Here is an 18,088-nt window from a genome sequence, read left to right as displayed (position 1 = left end):
TCAAAGTAAACTTTAAATAATTTTAACTTTAACATGAGTAGATATATAGACCAGAGTAACTATACTTTCACTCAAGTACAACAGTTGTTTACTTTTTCCACCTCTGGCAGATGGCCGTCCTGTAATCATCTGCAAGAAATAAGGCAGCAGGAATGGTGATTTCACTGCACTGACATATGAGGAGCTGTCATGTTAAATTTAGGGGAACACTTAACATTTGGGCATATACAGTGCTCTTTTAACAGATTACCTGACAACATTTGCAGGCTTCGACCCTAGCCTCTCTTTTATCAGCTGCAGAATCGCTGACTTTTACCAGGGACTGTTAAGACACACTCAGTCTAGTTTTTGAGACTGGATGTAATTAGGTCAGAGCACAATGAGACTACTCAAACCTTTGAACCAAGTAGCCATTTAAGATGATTACATCTAAATCCCAGTACAAATCTGAAATGGCTGGTTATATCTATTCAGCTCATTAGTGATTGGTATTAATCATTCTGTGCAAAAATAACACAAGAACAGTCACATGTGTACCTGGTGGAAAAGCTCCATGTCAATTTCAGCCTCTGCTTTCCACGAAGTCTCATCTGCAACCAACAGAAGATGAAACATGTTTACTTTAATGACAAATGTTGGACCCAGTACATAAAAAATCAATCAGAATGCCAGACAAACTGCTTACCTGAAACATCCTCTTGAAATATTACTTTGGTGTCTTTCAGGAAGTTTTTGCCAATGATAAAAACCTCCTCTCCTCCCCTCACTGAACACGTGTGCAGAGACTTCTTCAGGATTTCAGGCACTCCTGCAGGCTGAGCTGCAGACAGACCACATTAAAACAGTTAATTAATGAGGTTTATTTCACTGATGGGCTTGCTTTAACTATGGTTTTATATAGTTATTACAACAAATGTCATGTTACCTACTATAATAAGACTTAATTCACTGCTGTTTACAGTCAACATGGGTATAATCATGGGTTAAAAGTAGTGATGTACCTTTTTGTTTATGTTCTCTCCTGACTCAGACTAAACTAAAACTGTTAATGGCTGTATTGTTCAGTCTCATGGACTGAAGCATGTTGTTACTCAAAGTCACTCTGTCTTATCAAAATGCTTTGCAAAAAGCATTTCATTTGCTTGGATTTCAAACCAGGATTATGGCTCTTTTTATTCAGTATAAGCACATGTATTACTGTTTAACACAGCTAATTTATTTTCTCAAATTTTTTATGCTTGTATGGTCTCATTTTTTATTATAGTGGAACTTTTTGTGTGTGTTAAGCAGAATACAATTTAGTGGGAAGTTTTCTAGTAAAAATGAAAATAATTAGGGATGTACAAATACATGGATTTAACATCAGTATTTGCCAATAACAACCCTGCTGACAAACATCAGCCATTAGAAAAAAATGTGGCATGAACCAATATCAGTAACCAGTGTTAATCTGTTGTTTCCAATCAATTTAATGCTGTCATCTGGTATACCTAACTGCTGAATCTAGGAAGCTATTTTTAGGCAAAAAAAATTCAGGACAAAGGTGGTGGACAAAGTCTAATTTGTTTTTGTGGTCAAACATGAGAGAGATTTTGGCACAGTAGGAGTCTTTAGAAGTAATGAAAAATCTTTTACAAGTATTGGCCCTAAATTTCACAATCAGTGCATCTTTAATTACAATTCTCAGGGATGAAGTAGCAACAACAGTTTTTAAAAATATAAACCTAGCACAAAAAGTAAGGACATTTGGGTTTGGTAGATTATTTCTTTGTTGTAACAATGCCTCTTGGTAAGAAATCTTTTGCCATTGGAAAGCCTGTTTATTTCCCTTCTAAATAGTGCCACATTTGTAAGAAACATGCATTTGTGGGATGAGCAGCAGAGCTGAGTATGTGGGTTGCGACCATGATAAAGTTGCCAAATCTTCTCTGCCAATGCCAAACTGCTTATTCTGCAATTGACTCTTGTTTGGTTTTGTTTGGTGGATTGGATGATTGGAGTCAAAAGAAACAATTTATATTGACAATTTAACAGTTTACAGTAAAGAAATGATCTACCAAAATCAAATTTCTCTTTTAAACTAAATGGAAGTAAATAAATGAATAAATTTAGGCTGAAACTGATATTTTACTATTATGACACAATGGGCTTATGAGATACCTTAATGGGAGTCAGTGAGAGTGCATAATACAAGTCTAATGTTGCTGAGGGAACCCCCAAACAAAGGTCAAACACTCTCCTGCTGCACAGTCCACTGGTGCAACAATTATAGGTAATCTGGATGTAATGTGTCCTGGCAGGCTGCTGTTGGTTACAATGCATGTTGTAACAAAACTCTTAAGAGTGACGCAAGACATTTTTAATTCCTTTGATGACCTGTCTTTCTAAGAAAACAGAGTTTCATGTCTTAAATGCTTTTCTAAACAGAGATTTGTTGTGGTACAGGCTGTTTCTGAGTTCTTCATACAGAACTTTGAGCAGCCTGAAGCTCAAACCCTGCCCCTTTGCCGATCGCCCATTTCCCAAAGCTTTTTCACCAGTCTGCACTCCCACACACAAACTCACGCACGGATGCCAATGGGGGATTACATTTTTTTGTTTTGTGGAAAGATATTTCCCTGGATTGCAGGCTGGCTCTGTGTAAACAATAGAAGTTCACACACCTCTATTGTTTGTCCTTCCCTTCTCTTTCTCCAGCGTCTCTCACTGAGCATTTCTGCCAAATCTACTTACTCAGAAACTTTCTTATTGCCCTAAGCGTCTTTCCTGTTTATGAAACCAACCACACCCTCATACTGTATGCATTATCAAATAACACTCGAATCTGAAGGGATCTTTACTCATTGTCTCCAAATGCGAACATCAAAAGACAGCAGTCTTCTGACCTCAGGCTACATTAAACTTATAAACAGGACCTCCTCTGTTATATAGAACAACAAGGCTCAGTTTAAAATAAAACAAAAAACAGTTAATAATGTGGGTTACAGGTCATTTATCTGCTTTTGCCTTTATAAAAAACACATATTTATAATCTATTTATTTGGAATAGTTATAAATTTTGTCTTTAAATAGGACAAAGACACAGACTTATAAGATGTCATTTTCACTGGGCAATGAACTTACTGCACAGGATTGGAGATGATGGAGTCTGCAGTGTGAGCACCGAACCATCTGGACGGGGGATGTTGACCCGAAATACCAGCCGAGCGCGTGTGCTCTTCTTCTTTGACCCAGCCACACCGATGCGAGCCTCGACGTCAGCATTACGGAGCTTCAAGATCCCAACACAGTCCACCCTGCATGCAGAAGATGACAGCCTTGGAAAACTTGCAGTTTAAACAACAAACTTTACAGTGTTTGCTAAACTAGCAGCTCTTCACAACACTAAATACCCCAGTGTCTCATTACCACAACTGATTTGCCCTTAGGGGATCAATCTACCTTGCAACTGACGAGGGTGTTCTTTTAAAAATTTTCTTGTTTAGCAAATGATGAATTATCTCTGAGAACATCAAAGTATGGGACACTTTACTGTCTGATTTACATGCACACAGTCATGGACAAAAGTATTGGCACCCCTGGAATGTTTCTAGAAAATACACCATTTCTCCCAGAAATTGTTGCAATTACTAATGTTTTCGGTACACACGTTTATTTCCTTTATGTGCATTGAAACAACACAAAAAATTAGAAGAAAAAAGCCAAAATGGACATAAATTCACACAAAATTCAAAAATGGGCCAGACAAAATTGTTGGCACTCTCAACTTAATATCTGGTTGCACACTCTTGGGAAAAAAATAACTAAAACCAATCGCTTCCTGTAACCATCAACAAGCTTCTTACACCTCTTAACTGGAATTTTGGACCACTCTTCTTTTGCCCCAGGTCTCTCAGATTTGAAGGTGCCTTCTTACAACAGCAATTTTGAGATCTCTCCATAGGTGTTCAATGGGATTTAGATCCAGACTCTTTGCTGGCCACTTCAGAACTCTCCAGCGCTTTGTCTCCAACCATTTCTTGGTGCTTTTTGAGTTATGTTTGAGGTCATTGTCCTGCTGGAACACCCATGACCTCTGACGCAGACCCAGCTCTCTGACACTAGGCCCTATATTGCGGCCCTAAATTTTTTGATAGTCTCCAGATTTCATGATTCCTTGCACACAATCAAGGCACCCAGTGCCAGAGGCAGCAAAACAACCCCAAAACATCTTTGAACCTCCACCATGTTTGACTGTAGGTACTGTGGTCTTTTCTTTGTAGACCTCATTCCATTTTCTGTAAACAGTAGAATGATGTGCTTCCAAAAAGCTCTACCTTAGTCTCATCTGGCCACAAAATGTTCTCCCAGAAGGATTGAGGCTTACTCAGGTACATTTTTGCAAACTCCATTCTGGCTTTTTTATGTCTCCTTGTCAGCAGTGGGGTTCTCCTCCGTCTCCTGCCATAGCGCTTCATCTCATTCAGATGACGACATATGGTCTTAGCTGACACTTTTGCACCCTGAGTCTGCAGGACAGCCTGAATTTGTGTGGAAGTTGACTGAGGATGTTTATCCACCATTCCAACTATCCTGCGTTGCATTCTTTTGTCAATTGTTCTCCTCCGTCCACGTCCAGGGAGATTAGCCACAGTTCCATGGTTATAAACTTCTTGATTATATTACGCACAGTGGACAAAGGAATCTCAAGATCTCTGGAGATGGTCTTGAAACCTTGAGATTGTTTATATTTTTCCACAATTTCACTTCTAAAGTCCTCCAAAAATTCTTGGCTCTGCTTTCTCTTCTCCATGCTTGGTGTGACACACACAGGCACACAACACAAAGGTTGAGTCAACTTTTATACATTTTACCTGGCTTCAGGTGTCTGTTTCTATATTGCCAGCACCTGTTACTGCCACAGGTGAGTTTAAAGCGGGGTACACACATAAGGATTTTCTAAATCTTAAGAGATTTTTTTATCTGTTAGAGACCCCACACATGAAGATAAAAAATCAGGCATTGAACAGTTTTAATTGTACTGTGTGTGGTGTGCTCCGATAATCTCAACACAGCACACCACACACATCATGATTCTGTCCCACCACCGATCTAGAATCTCGTCCTCCAAGCCAGAAATCTCACGTGATCACGCGTGACCTAACAAAAACGACGAAGAAGAAACATAGCAACAACCAATAGCAACAACCAAAAAACACAGCACGCAACATGGAAAAGGACATACAAGAAGAGGGAATGATGGTGTTCTTGGGACTATTTTTAACTGAAAAATCACGAACTAAAAAAAATAGAGAAGACTGTGGAGAAAATCCTGGAGAACATGGACTTTATAGTCTACTGGGCGAACAAGAGGTGAGTTGTTGTCATAGACATTATATATGTATATAATGTCCATGGTTGTTGTCAGTCAGGTTGCTTCTTGATTGGCTACATTCCGTTCCACGTCACAATTCAAGGAGTCATGACCTTGGAGTCGTCGGCTTGCCCCACACACGAAGATTTTTATTCGTAAATATTGAACAAGTTCACCATTTACGATTGTTGGCCCCCACCGTTTTTGGAGCCAATTATCGTACAAATTTACTCTTAACACAACTCAGACCACAGGATAATCTTATAGGATAATCTTATGAGACATAAGATAATCAGGCGTTTGCCATCCTTGGTCGAGAAGGGGGAAAATCGGGACAAAAACAACCCGATTATCTTTATGTGTGTACCCTGTTTAAATGAGCATCACATGCTTGTATTAAAATGATTCACACACAGTTTTAAAAGGGTGCCAATAATTTTGTCCGGCCCATTTTTTGAGTTTTGTGTAAATTATTTCCATTTTGGCTTTATTCTTCTAATTTTTTTGTGTTGTTCCAATGCACATACAGGAAATAAACCTGTGTTTACCAAAAACATTTGAAATTGCAACAATTTCTGGCAGAAATGGTGTATTTTCTGGAAACATTTCAGGGATGCCAATACTTTCGTCCATGACTGTATACAGAAAACCAAAAAACACCTTATTTTTGATCACAAGAAAAGAACATACGCCAGTGTCATCATTGTGCTTGGATCAAGGGACACCTCGATGACGGTTGTTCCATCGATGTCCACCTCTTTACAGGCCGTGGTGTTTCGTCCTGTGACCCTGCAGGCTTGGTAAAATCCATGAGGCTTCACACGGCCAGCATCATTGCCCACAAACACCTGAAGAACTACCGGCTCATTCACTCCCTCCAGCTGTTGTATAAAGAGAAAGAAAAGCAATGCATTGTTAAAAATAAACTGGTTAATGTAAAAGATATGACAGTCTTGTTTATGTTTACGAAACAACATTTAGTTAAAGGCTACAAACTGAGCCAGATAATCAATGGATATACAGGTACTTCCATATCTGTCAGAATGGCAGAAAAAAAGGGAGGAGGAAGTAGTAAATATATTTAAGACTTGTGGGATGTCCTTTTTTCCAAAGCATCCAATGAAGCGATGCCTGTTTGAGATGACAGATAGCAAGTCAAATACAAGTAATGAATAAGAATAAGAATAAGATAAATAAAATGCAAAGCTTGTGATTGATGAATTACAAAAGCTTACACCCAGGATCCACTTGGAAAAAAGAAAACATCAGTGTTAATAATCCCAGCATAGCAGGCCTACATACATTTGTTTTCACAAAAGATCTATGAATAAATGATCCATTATTGCGACAGTATATTAGAGCCAATCTAGAAAAAAATAGTAAACTCAAAATTCTCAGGTTTAAAAAGGTCATTCATAATTAGAAAAGAAATGTTTGTAAAAGTCATAAATGTACATGAACCACAACTAAGATTTTTTTAGGTCATAAATTCCAGAAACAAACCAATGTTTTCAGGTTGGTTTCCTGTAAATTTCTTGTAAATTTTTGACATTACATTGTTGTAAAGTATATTTTTAAATTTTTAAGTTGTTACATCATAATCCAAGACCTTTGAAACTTCAAGTTTTTTCCTATAAATTTTTCAACTCTGCATTATTAATCTCTGGTGAGGTTGTGAAGTTTAAATTAGGCCACTCTGCTACAGTGTCCAGTCAATCAATGACTGGGGCATGTCTGTCAGTAAAACAATTTCTGTAAAGTCTGCTCTCATGCATCCTCGTACATTACTCCTCAGACTTCCCTCATCTATACTCAATCCTTACTCCTCATTTCCAATATTAGAGCTTTGGATCAATCCCTACGATGAATGGACAGGGACTACTTTCTGTTCAAGCATGGAGACAGCACTAAAGAGAACTGAGATGCAGGGCATGTCTCTAGTTAAACTTCCACCTTATGTCTTTCTGCTTTTCATTTATTCTCTTACAACCAGAAAATATGAAAAAATAATCCCAGCAGATCAAAGTTATTATGAGACATTGGGCAGTTCGGGCTCAGTCTTTAATCTAACAGATACACTGAAGGTCATTTTTATAGTGAGTCAAAAAATGATCTATGATGAAATATTTTTGAGAAGATTGTACGGTAGAACTATTTACAATCATTACAACTTTCATATCACTGGCATTGGGCCAAAACCTTGTATCTCCAAATTCCCATTTCAAAAAACAATGGAGATACAAGGTTTCGGCCTGACGCCAGAGAATATCTAACAAATTAAGATACAAAAGTTATATATACAATCAGAAAAAAATTATGCTAAAAGATAGCAGTAGGCTACAGTTTGACTTAATCTGTTACATATTCAGTCCCTGCTGGAACACAAAGATCTCAACCCTCTCACCTTGAAGCCCACTGCTCCATACTAACAGGAAATAGGTGCACACTTATTTCAAAGCTTCTGGCAGTAACCAAGTCATTAACATAACCTTCAGCCCGGAAACAGGGTAGCAGAGGTCGTGTCAGATTTTTAAAAGTTACCTTCACAGTTGGAAAGCCCTGCTGCGTGCGGTCCTTCACGGACCCTCGGCTGCCTTCAGTCAGATATCGAGCGCGGTGTTGTGTCTCAGGCTGGACGAGGATCTTTAGCTCCTTCCCCTCACTCTTCTGTGGGTACTGTATCAAAAGAGTTCCACCTTTCTGTTTAGGAGTATGAGGATCATCAGAGCTGCAACAAAGACACCAGCAAATCATTTTCACTCAAATTTTCCATCTCAGTTTTAATTTCTTTGTAGAAGGTCATGCAATCTAGATTTTAAAGAGTTTGTAGAGACAGAAAATGGCTCTGTCCGTATTTATTCAGGTCCCTCACAAACATCCCATGATGCTCTGAGCACAGAGTGGATAGGCCCTTCATCAACCAGACATATTCTATCCCCAGCTCTTAAAGCGTTCAGAGTTATCTGTTTATTTAATCTGCCGTGCTTATCCTAGGTCTTAGAGCGGCTCTGTGATTCACTGTGGCTGACCATTGTTTGTACTTCAGTATCCTGCCCCTCCCTCCTCTCAGATCTGACCGCTCTTCTTCAGTAAAGCATGGTGGGAAATTTGGGGCAAAAATAGATGGGTAAGATTTCCATCTGTTTACAATGTATCATTTCCTATTAACAGCATTTCTGACGGTTTGGTTAAGAGCTGTTTGAGATAAGAGCAGAGGGACCTTTATGTCAATGGAAATTTAGCCTAAAGCATACAAACTGCGATTCCAAAAAAGCTGGGGCACTGTTTGAAGGCAAACAAAATCAAAATATAGTTATTTTCAAATCCCTTTCAACATTTGTTTAATTAAATACGGCACAAAATATTTAAATATTTAAAGTTCAAACTGAGAAACTTTGTTGTGTTTTCAGAAATACACACACATCCTGAATTTGAAGCCAACACATTACAAAATAGTTGGGACAGGGGCAAGAAAAGCCTGGTAAAGTTTTGGTAATGCTCAAAAACACCTGGAATATTAGCAGTTGATAGTACCATGATTCAGTATAAAAGAAACACTCCTGAAAGGCTCAATTGTTCACCATAATTGATGGCACAAGGTGTCAAGTTGTCAACTTCTGTTTTTTTTTTTTTTTTTTTGTCTGTCCATCCTTTTGATGCACTTTGGACTGCATTTGTTTTTGTATGAAAAGTGCTAATAAATAAAGTTGAGTAGTCACAACATCCCAACTTTTTTGGCATTGAAGTTTGTAAGTTAACTTATGGTATAGTCAAGTATTAATCTGTTAGAAAAACTCTCTCCCGCACTTACAGCAAAATACCAAAAAATTATTATTATTAATGCCTGATGCTTGTTTTCTTAAATTATGCATGAATTATAAAATCTGCCAGAATAACATGAGCAATTTCTCAGAGCTCACAGCAATGCCTTCAGCTTTATGATTTGTCTGACCAGCAGCCTATGAATTAATGATCACCATTCGACTCTATAAATAAGTCAATAAGCAGAAAACTGTCCTCTCTTTGGTCAGTCTGACATTTACAACACTGTGGATGAATGAACAGAAAGACATCTAGTATAAATCCTCACATTTGAGAGCTTAAACCCTTTGGGATTTTTTTGATTGAAAAATGAGTAAAATTATTCCATTCATCAAGTAGTTTCTTAATTTACAAATTGGGACAGCTCTGTGTTGACCTCACATTATAACATCTAATAACAGCTAATAATTACATATCTTGCTCACTTTTGACAACTTGATGATAAGCAGAGTGATGTGACATAGAAATGTACTGGCCTTTCAAATATGCATGCCAGTTTTAGGGTATTTTACACAAACTACATTGGAGTGTTAAACATACCTTCCTTTTGGTCCAGTCTTGCTGTCAGGGCCCAGCTGTGAGAGAACAAAGTGAGGCCCTTTAGCACTGTCTGCATCAAACACATCCATGCTGCCTTCCCCTGGAGGCACAGACTTGGGCCCGGGCCTCTGGCGAGGCGTCCGCTTGCGGGACTTTCGAGGAACCTCTGTGTTGTCATTGTAAGAGACAGTGCTCATGATGCTGAAGTTGGAGAGAGAGTCATCCATCCAGATGCTGTTACTCTGCTCAGAGTCCAGAGATGCTTCACCCTGGCAGGACATCTGGCTGTCATCAAACAGATCTTGTGGTGGTGGAGAGATGTTTAATATAGTGCGGCGTTTAGATGGCGTCATGTCGCTGCTTCCCCTGCAGGTACCTCCACTGCTGCCGTTACCATTCCCACCTTCTGCCCCGACAGCCTCAGGTCCAGCTTTACCAGTCCTGATGTCATCTGGGTCCACATTGCTGCAGTGAACTGTGTTTTGGTCACTGGGTGAAGTGCTGGAATGAATGGTGGAGCTGGAAGAGGTGGAAAAAGCACTGCAGGGGCTCTCCATGGTCATAGAAGAAGACATGGCATCTACAGTGCAAATGATAAGTAAGTCAATAAAAGCATCCCAACCAGTGTTGGCTAGCAGTCCCATTTAATCAGCAAAATTTGTGCATGATTTTTTTTTATTCATTCATTTTCTTTTTTTTTTCTTTCTCTTATTAAAATTTAAAATACCCCCTTTTTATATATGACAGTTTGTAAATGTACAGCATATGAAGAGGAGTATCTGTATTACTAAAAAGGGACCAAACAAGAGATGAGAGGTGAGCAGTCACCTGTTTAAAAACATAGGAATTAATCTTCTTGTGGATAACTTAACTTGTAAAGAGTAACAAAATCTAAGCCGAGTTATAATTATTACAAGTACTGTGTTGATGTTAACCTGACAAAGTCAGTAAAAAAAATCAAAAATGGTGAAGTGAAGAGGGAGGTTCAAAACAGATATATGCACAATATAATGCATGCCAATTATTGGAGCTTTTAATTTCCTTTTTTGCCACAAAAGTTCATTTGGTTGGGACTGAGCGTAGCCACAGAGACAAAATAAACAAGCTTCTGACCTATGAAGCAGAGAACTGCAGACCATTTTATATGCAGACACTCCCTGCTTCAGAGGGAACTTCCTGGAATATAAAAATGAGACAGCGAATGAGCAATAAGAGCTGAACATTTAAAAAATATTCAGATTTTTGTTATTTATAAGAAAACACAGGGTTTTTTCTTTGTCAGAAAGTGTTGCTCCGGCATGCTGAAATAGACTGTAATTTCAAAAGCATTTGAATAGTTACAGAGAGTGGGGAGAAGTCTGGTTAAGTAGCAGACTGTAAAAAAGAGTTAGATTGATGTTCACACTCTGGATTGTTTGGTGACTCATTAGTTTGTAAAACACAGCCAAACAGAAAAAAGAGGCACATAAAAATAAGGAGGCAGTTTTGCTTTGAGAAAAACACAAAGAAATATGTGATCAACAGAAAAAGATAGAAGAAATCTGGAAAAGACGGGCATCTACCTTCCCCTATTCCCTCCTAACCACAGAAATGTAAAAACAGATTTCCAATCAGCAAAAACATTGCTGCAAATGAAAAACATACAACTGTAATAGCTTTTTCTGCTAAACCCTACAATGAAACTGGATTCAATTTCCCTGTAAATTAAACATCTTCCATAAAATAAACAAAAATCAGAAGCCAGGTTACATTGTTGACAGTTTTCAATGAAACTTCCATGTAAAGTGAAACATACTTCACCTGCAAGTGGCTGAAATGAAGCTGAAGTCCAAAGGGAACAAACTTCTGGATTTACTGAAACTCACTCTAAAACCTTGATGCTTCAATGAGGAGCAGAGCAAAACAGCAAACACAGTCTAAATGTCAAATACGCCTCAATTTTTACTTTCTGTACATATTTAAATGCTTCTTTTTTAAGATTTATATTTGGGCTTTTTATGCCTATATAGGAGAGAGAGGACAGTAGATGTAGTTGAAAACCAGAGAGAGAGGCAGAGATGAAAATGACTTGTGGGAAAGGAGCCATGGGCTGTCCACTTCAGCATCGGAACATGGGGCGTATAGACAGAGCCACTAGGCTACTGGGGTCCCATATGTGTGATGTCCGTGGTGTCCCAGGGATGTCACACAATTACATTTTTTTAATGGTGATTCATCTCACAATTTCTACAGTTAATCACCCCTTCATGTTGTATTTTGAAATTCCACTGTTTTGCATTCACAACGGCTTTTGTTTCAATTAGATTTTTGTACTGACTCAAATCTTACTACTATAACTGGTGCTGTGTCTGTCTGTCTGTCTTGATTTGCACACCACACCGTTACTCCAATTGTCCTTGATACCTCTCAGAAGACTTCTTGGGTGTACTGGTTCAAAACTTGTGTCATTAAAAAAATTATCAATATGTTCGGATTTCCTATAAAATCCAAATTTGTTGTGCCTTTCATTTCAGTTTGCCTCCCTCCCTGTCCCCTTTCACACTTCTTTCCCTGTATAACACCTACACTCACTCGGACACAATGCTGAAGAGGAGATGGCCTTCACTCTCAGTCACACACTCTGAAACTACACCAGGCTCATGACTGGGTTTTTTTTTAGAACTGAGAGAGAAGGTGACAGAGAAACAACTTGGCTTTGTTGAATCACGCCTGCAAGGAAACAAATTTGGCAAACCTCAATGTGATGATACACCTGCTCCATAATCCCTGATCAAAATAATCTCTCTTTTGAGTGCTTCTCATTCTCATATTAAACAAGGAAACATACATCGGTTTTAGAAATCTCGGTTTATTTGCTGTTATTGGTTAGATGGACTTGGCAGTGCTGCATAAACATGTTTGAATGTGTCTGTCTCCTTCCAGCCAAATAGCGTGATGCTTTGTTAAAGCTTCACAATAAAGTGTGGGCTTTAAAACTTTTTAAATAAGTCAAAAGGCACAGCTTTAATACTGCCCTTATTATGTTGTAGGCCAACCACTGCAAACACACTGACGTGCGAAGACGCTAAGCTCATATGCAGTTATTTCAGGAAAAAAGCACCTCTTTCCATGCAAATTGGCCTTCTTGCATTAGGCATCTAATGATGAGGACAGTAATAGCATGGCATAAATACAGTAAAGATTAGTCGACTGTCTGTGAGAGCTGATGGAAGTACCCTGCAGTTTTCATGACGCACAAACTTTCCAGAAATCAGGAAACAATTTCACCTCTGTATGGCTTTGAAATAAATGTTGATAAATGATGTGTAAATAAGGTAGGTAAATATTACATTGACATTGCTATTACTAAGCCATAACCAGGAGTTAAATCAGTCTGAGGGTCTCAGTTATTTTTATTCATGAGTGGCATCATTGTGCACGACCATGATGTGAGTGTTGTGGTTGTTTTCCTAAAGTGTCCTTCATTATGGAAAAACCTTTCTAAAGCTGGTGCTTAAGTGAACACATTAATATGATCACGCCTTTAATTCAGCCCACTGTCTGTTATTCTGAATATTTAACATGGATTGCCACAATTTTTGTGGGATGTGGGCGGGACTGGACACACCTGTTGTTGGTGTAGGCAGGAACGGACAGCCAGTACTGCGGGAGCTGGCAGAAATGGTCACAAATCTAGCAGGAGAGGGATTAAGAAAAGAGCCTCACGCTTGGCTCTAGTTAAGGTAAACTGACTTCCTGTTTGGATACTGACCTGCTTTTACTGTGAAAGAAAATGAGGGACTTTGTATAGATGGAAGATTAAGACATGAACTTAACTACAGTAAAAAGGAACTTGCCATGGACTAAAAGTAAATAAGGGAACAGTAAAAAGGTACACTTTTTTTTTTTTAAGTGAAATGAGAAATTTAGGAGTAGTGGTAGACTTTTCTTACAATGTGGCTGCAGGGAGACGTTGCAGTATCTTAACCAAAGTGCCATCGGAACATTAAAGCATGTGATTAAATACTATTTAAAAAAAGGCACTAATTATGGACCTAGTTCTTCCTATCTCTTTAGCAAGTAGAATAAATACTTTCAAAATGACCATATTGCCATGTTTTTTGTTTTTCTTTCAAACAATACCTGTTTTTATTACAAGTCTTTTTCAAAGAATTGGACAGGTGTATCACATCTTTTATCTGGTATAAATCTCCTCCAATACTGATAAGATTGTTGACTGGGTAGCACATTTTCAACATAGTGATGGACCAGTATGGGTAGAGATGGAGCAGGCTTCATGTAGCCCAGTATCTTTAATGTCTATGATCTGTGCACCACTGCCTATCAGCAAAAAAAAACCCCTGACAAACCCCATTCAGATTAGTACACTGAAAATCTGGTCTCAGTTTAGGTCCCATTTTAGAAACACAAAGGCAGTGCCTCTAATGCCTATTACAGGTAATGCCTTATTTCCACCGTCTCTCCTGGACTTTCAGCCTTGCTTCAGGAAAGGCCTGAGGTGTGTAAGAGATCTCTACCAAGGCAAGAATTTTGATACTTTTGAAAAAATAACACAACAGTATGACATCCCAAATTCCCATTTTTATAGATATCTCCAGGTGCGTAATTTTGTCAAAAAACTGTTTGTACCCTAACCATCAACACCAGCACAGAGTTAGATAGATGATTTTCTTGTCTTGGACCCTCAACAGCCTGGTCTGATATCTAAAGTATACAGTTTTATTCAAGAAATGACTAGACCTTCTTTGACTCACCTTAAGGAACGAGGATTTTGGGACTGAAATTTGGGATGAAACATTGCAGTCTGCCATTTCAAAAATTCACTCTTCATTAACATGCCCCAGACACAGTTTATTACAATTCAAAGTAATACATATACTTCATTTTTGTCAGAGCAGACTAGCCAAGATATTCCTAGGATTAGATAAGACCTGCTCCCGTTGCCATCAGGATGAAACCACACTTAACCATTCTTTCTGGAGCTGCCCAAATCTGGTTTCATTTTGGTTGGCCATCTTTGAAACGTTCTCTACTGTTTGTAATAAGGAGATACATCCAGACCCAGTCATTGCATTATTTGGAGTGGTCCCTGGAGGGCTTGCACTTACAGGTGCACAATGCAATGCCTTAGGCTTTCTGTCATTATTAGCACGTCGTTTAGTCTTGATTAACTGGAAATCTACCAAATCACCACTGATTTGCAGGAAATGGGTGGAGAATGTGATGTCTCATCTCAAGCTTGAGAAGCTTAGATATTCCACTAGGGGCTCAACACAGGTATTTCTGAAAGTTTGGAAGCCTTTCCTCACTTACTTTGAACGAAATTTTGCATCCAAGCATTTGCCCCCCCCCCCCCACACATACACACACTCACACACTGTTTTTGTCTATTTTTTTTTTTTTTTTTAAATCCTTAGAAAAGTTGAAAAGTTCAATAAAAAGGTTTAAAAATAAAATAATTATGGATCTAGTTAACCATGATTAATGCATAAATGCTGACAGCTCAAATTTAAATGTTTTTTTCTTAAAAGTATTAGGGAATCTCCATAAGTCTATGAAGACTAAAAAATGACACAAACGCTAAATTACTTCATATGTGATAAATTAATATCATCATAAATCTTATTTTTTCCACATAATTTTTCCCTGACAAAGAATAGCACATCCCCTTTACTGTTTCTAGTCCCTCTAGCTACTATTACCTAACTCTTTTTCTATCATAAGGTTTTTCAGGCAGTCAATTCAAAGAGGAAAAATTGAGCAGTTTTTTTTTTTTTTTATCTCAGTACTCTTTCCAGATAAAAGTCTAAAGATATTTTAACATCTTTACATTTACTTATTCAGTATAACACCTGGTAATGCTACTGTTTTTTCACTGACTCATGTTACTGTTTCCAAATACTGCTAAAAGAACATTTTAAAATAGCTGCTTCACAAATCAGAGGAAAACATCTGTGGTTTGACTTAAATGCACCAAAACAAAATGTTTTTGTAAGTCGCCATTAAACATTTCCATCCGACCAAACACTGAGAAAGAAGAGAGCGAGAAAGGAAAACCTCCCAGTGAGCATGACTGTATTAATTTCCCATGGAAATAAATCTGAATGAAGGGGGATATTTCTAAAGTGCACATAAGTAAACAAGCTTATGCAACAACATTGGAGGCATACAGCAGTCAAAACAATGAGATTTCAGCCACTCCAAGCCTCATAATTCTCTAAAACAGTGAAAAAAAACCCTCTTAAAACAGCAAAGTATTCTGTGCTGAGTATGCAACACTGTGACATAATAGGCTTTGCTGGGCTCTCTCACTAATATTGGGTAATTTGCACTCTTTAAACCATAAACCTATTTGATATTCTGTGTACTAAATAACCAAAGAAATACAGAGGGCTCTTTTAAAAACGAAATAAATGACCTCCAGAAACATACAGCAGATTATATCATGTATTAACACGGACCACTCCCTCCACCAGATATGCCAGTCTATCAGCAGGTAAGGTTAGCAGGCTTTTTAGTTTACTTCAAGTCTAATGGCATAACTTGTTTGCTTAAGAGTTTTATTTTTGTTTTCTTTTGGACTTGACTGAAGTGGGAGGCTCACAGAGTGGCAGGCTGGTTGTCTGATAGGCGTCCCGGTGTTTTTTCAACCACCGTTACAGACTACAGAAACTGGATATGATGTTCAGCTGATATAAAAGATGACCAATAATAAGTTGCTTCTCATGACCAATCCCAAAGATTTCAAATTACCAAGAAAACTGTTGTTTTTGCATACCTGAGGGTAAGAAATGTTAAAACAAGAGAGCAGAGATGGATGATTTAACTTTGCAAATCTTTTGAAAAACCTGCAAAAAAAATGCTGCAAATTTAATCCTTGCTCCAAAACTGTTTAGCAAATGTTTCTATGTCCCTTTCTAAGCTTCTTTGGTGTAAAAGCATCCCTAGAAAAGGAATCAAAGCTTGTTTAAACTTCTTTAAGAATTCAAAGACTGCTCAGTTTCTTGTTGAGTTATGCCCTTAGTTTAATAGAAACAAATGATCTAAGGTGACTATTAGATCTCAGGGCTGAATTTGGGGGATTTTGGATTTAAGCAATTTAATCATGATTAGACACTACCCTAAATAAAAATGTATTTTTCTCATAAAATAGAAGAGTTTAAGAAAATTAAAAAGGAAAACATTAAAAACAGAATATGTGAAGCAAATAAAACCTTTACTTTTAACTGACATAAATCACAGATAAACCAGATGATTTATCAGCCCTGACATGCATACTTTGAGCAGACTGTTACATGAGTTTTGAGGCATGATCAGTCCTGCTTGCAGAGGAAAATAACAATATTGTACAAGGAGTAGGATCCTACCTGATGCTATAGCAGCTGAAGGAGGAGGCCCGGCCTCTCCACCGCTCTTTTGACTCATTATTTTTAGGTTCTGCTGAGTGGAGGAAGACAACTGTAGCTTTCTTGGAAGAAGATCATACGCTGATTCTGTTGACGAAGAAAGGGGAAACAATTGAATTAGCTGGCAAGAGGAAGTCAGCAGATGTGGTATATACGATGTCAAGGATGATTTACATGTCAGCTCAATGTCTGATTTGGAGTTCTGAGTCATGTATTCCTGAGAAATAACTCTTACACACATATCTCTGACCTGGTTGGCAACAAATCTGATCTACACAAAGAAAATTCATAACTATTCCTATATGAAAATGTCAGAGGATTCCAGCCTTATCCCTCACTGCCTTCACGTTAACTCTTCATTGTAGCAGAAGAGTGCTTCATGCTGCAAGTAGGCAAGAATCATAACACACTGCTGTGTCCATAATGTTGGCCATAGTTGCAGAAACAAGAGAGACAGCTTGCTTTTGGGGAAATGGAAATTGTGCAATGATCTTGTTTAGGATGCAAAACTGATCAAGATCTTTAACTAGATTCCAAAGGATCAGCTCATGTATAATAATAATAATAATAATAATAATAATAATAATAATAATAATAGCTTGGACTTATATAGTACCTTTCATGAGACCCAAGGTGGCTTATGTATGCAATAAAACAACAATAAGATCCTACTTTGTTGTATCAAACAGCAAAAGGACATCTCTATTCAGTAAGGATGCATGATGTTATTGGCATATCAGCATATAATAGCTTTAAAAGTTAAATATCAGGGGAGCAGGTGGCCTAGTGGTTAAAGGCGCTCCCCATGTATGCGGGCGGCCCAGGTTTGAATCCGGTCTGAGGCCCTTTACCGTGTGTCTCTCCCCCACTCTTGACCCTGTTTCCAACTCTATCCACTGCCCTCCCCTATCTAATAAAGGCACAAAAATGCCCAAAAATAAATCTTAAAAAAAAAAAAAAAGTTAGA

The 18,088-nt window shown here is 38.1% G+C and overlaps 1 protein-coding gene across 5 annotated transcripts in view; it reads right to left on the bottom strand.

The window, feature by feature from the left end:
- Positions 1-18,088, bottom strand: part of nfat5b (nuclear factor of activated T cells 5b) — a 58,665-nt gene that overhangs the window by 10,195 nt on the left and 30,382 nt on the right. For 4 of the 5 annotated variants that reach the window (XM_041778433.1, XM_041779165.1, XM_041779990.1 and 1 more), the window contains exons 2-8: positions 17,083-17,208; positions 9,716-10,295; positions 7,895-8,081; positions 6,044-6,234; positions 3,124-3,296; positions 686-820; positions 538-590 (exon numbers count right to left, since the gene is read on the bottom strand). In XM_041778433.1, the coding sequence (XP_041634367.1) occupies positions 538-590; positions 686-820; positions 3,124-3,296; positions 6,044-6,234; positions 7,895-8,081; positions 9,716-10,295; positions 17,083-17,208 (1,445 nt within the window). Of the gene's footprint in view, positions 1-537; positions 591-685; positions 821-3,123; positions 3,297-6,043; positions 6,235-7,894; positions 8,082-9,715; positions 10,296-10,828; positions 10,892-17,082; positions 17,209-18,088 lie in introns of all 5 variants that reach the window. The other variant, XM_041781463.1, reaches the window with a different exon arrangement.

This window comes from Cheilinus undulatus, linkage group 1 (genome assembly GCF_018320785.1).
Source record: "Cheilinus undulatus linkage group 1, ASM1832078v1, whole genome shotgun sequence".
Classification (NCBI taxonomy): domain Eukaryota; kingdom Metazoa; phylum Chordata; class Actinopteri; order Labriformes; family Labridae; genus Cheilinus; species Cheilinus undulatus.
The sequence above is the reverse complement of the archived record's forward strand: the minus strand, read 5'-3'. Positions and strand labels throughout refer to the sequence as shown.